This window comes from Loa loa (genome assembly GCF_000183805.2).
Source record: "Loa loa unplaced genomic scaffold supercont3.469, whole genome shotgun sequence".
NCBI lineage: Eukaryota > Metazoa > Nematoda > Chromadorea > Rhabditida > Onchocercidae > Loa > Loa loa.
In genome coordinates this window covers 39,144-40,113 of record NW_018108649.1, presented here as the reverse complement: position 1 = coordinate 40,113, position 970 = coordinate 39,144, and the positions used below count along the sequence as shown (strand labels likewise).

At 19.5% G+C, this 970-nt stretch overlaps 1 protein-coding gene across 1 annotated transcript; it reads left to right on the top strand.

The window, feature by feature from the left end:
- Window positions 1-551: 551 nt before the first annotated feature.
- LOAG_15326 (hypothetical protein) lies at window positions 552-849 on the top strand (the record flags this gene model as incomplete). The annotated part of the gene is made up of 1 exon (XM_003150817.2): window positions 552-849. A coding segment is annotated over one exon (298 nt), but the record flags the coding sequence as incomplete, so codon positions are not given.
- Between the last annotated feature and the right edge of the window lie 121 nt (window positions 850-970).

Here is a 970-nt window from a genome sequence, read left to right as displayed (position 1 = left end):
AGATTTACCTTTGAAATGCAGACAAATCATAAAAATGGATATAATTATTTTAGAAAATTAAAATGAATAATAGGATAACATTAAAGCATAATTTGTATATGTTTATATTTGAAATTAAAAAAAATCTATTAAATCATTATTTTATTTACATATATATTGCATAATTTCCTTGAAAAATTAAATTTAAATTTTTAACCTTCCCGGATCACTTAATAATACAATTATATCATTATCATATATAAGAATCGAAAAATAATTAATGGATAATTTCAAATATATAAATATACGAAATGAAAGAAAAAAAAGAAAAACAGTAATAATAATTGTATAATTTTTTCGAATAACTTCAAACATATATATATTATTTTTTTTTTAAATTCATTTTAAAATAATCTGTAATTAACATTAATTATTGATCACCAATTATTGTCATTTCATATCATTTATATCATATCATTTTTGTTTAATTTTATATCATTTATTCGATTACAAAATTAATGATGAAAAAATTTTATTGCTCAAATTAATAAATTTAAAAATTTTAATTTCAGGATGGTTCGAATAATACCAACAGTAAGTGAAATAGTAACAACAAATATTACTATGGAAAATTTTACTAAAACAGATGAAATTTTATCAACTACAATAAAAGATAACAAAAAACAAACGATAAAATCAATAATTTATCACAAATTTGGCTATTTTTTAACGATGCGAATGATGATTGCAATATTAATGTCATCATGTTTGATGGCATTATCGGTGACAACAACAAATCTTGCTGGTTCACTTGTTTGTATGGTTGCAAAAGATGATGAAAATTCGGCTAATTTACAAATTACACGGTAATTTTAATTCTTTTTTCTCTTAATTTAACAGATAGTTTTAGAATTTTTACAATTCATGAGGAAATTTCAAATTTATTAAATTTCTTTTTATTTTACTTTAATTTTGATTTAATTGTTTGTCT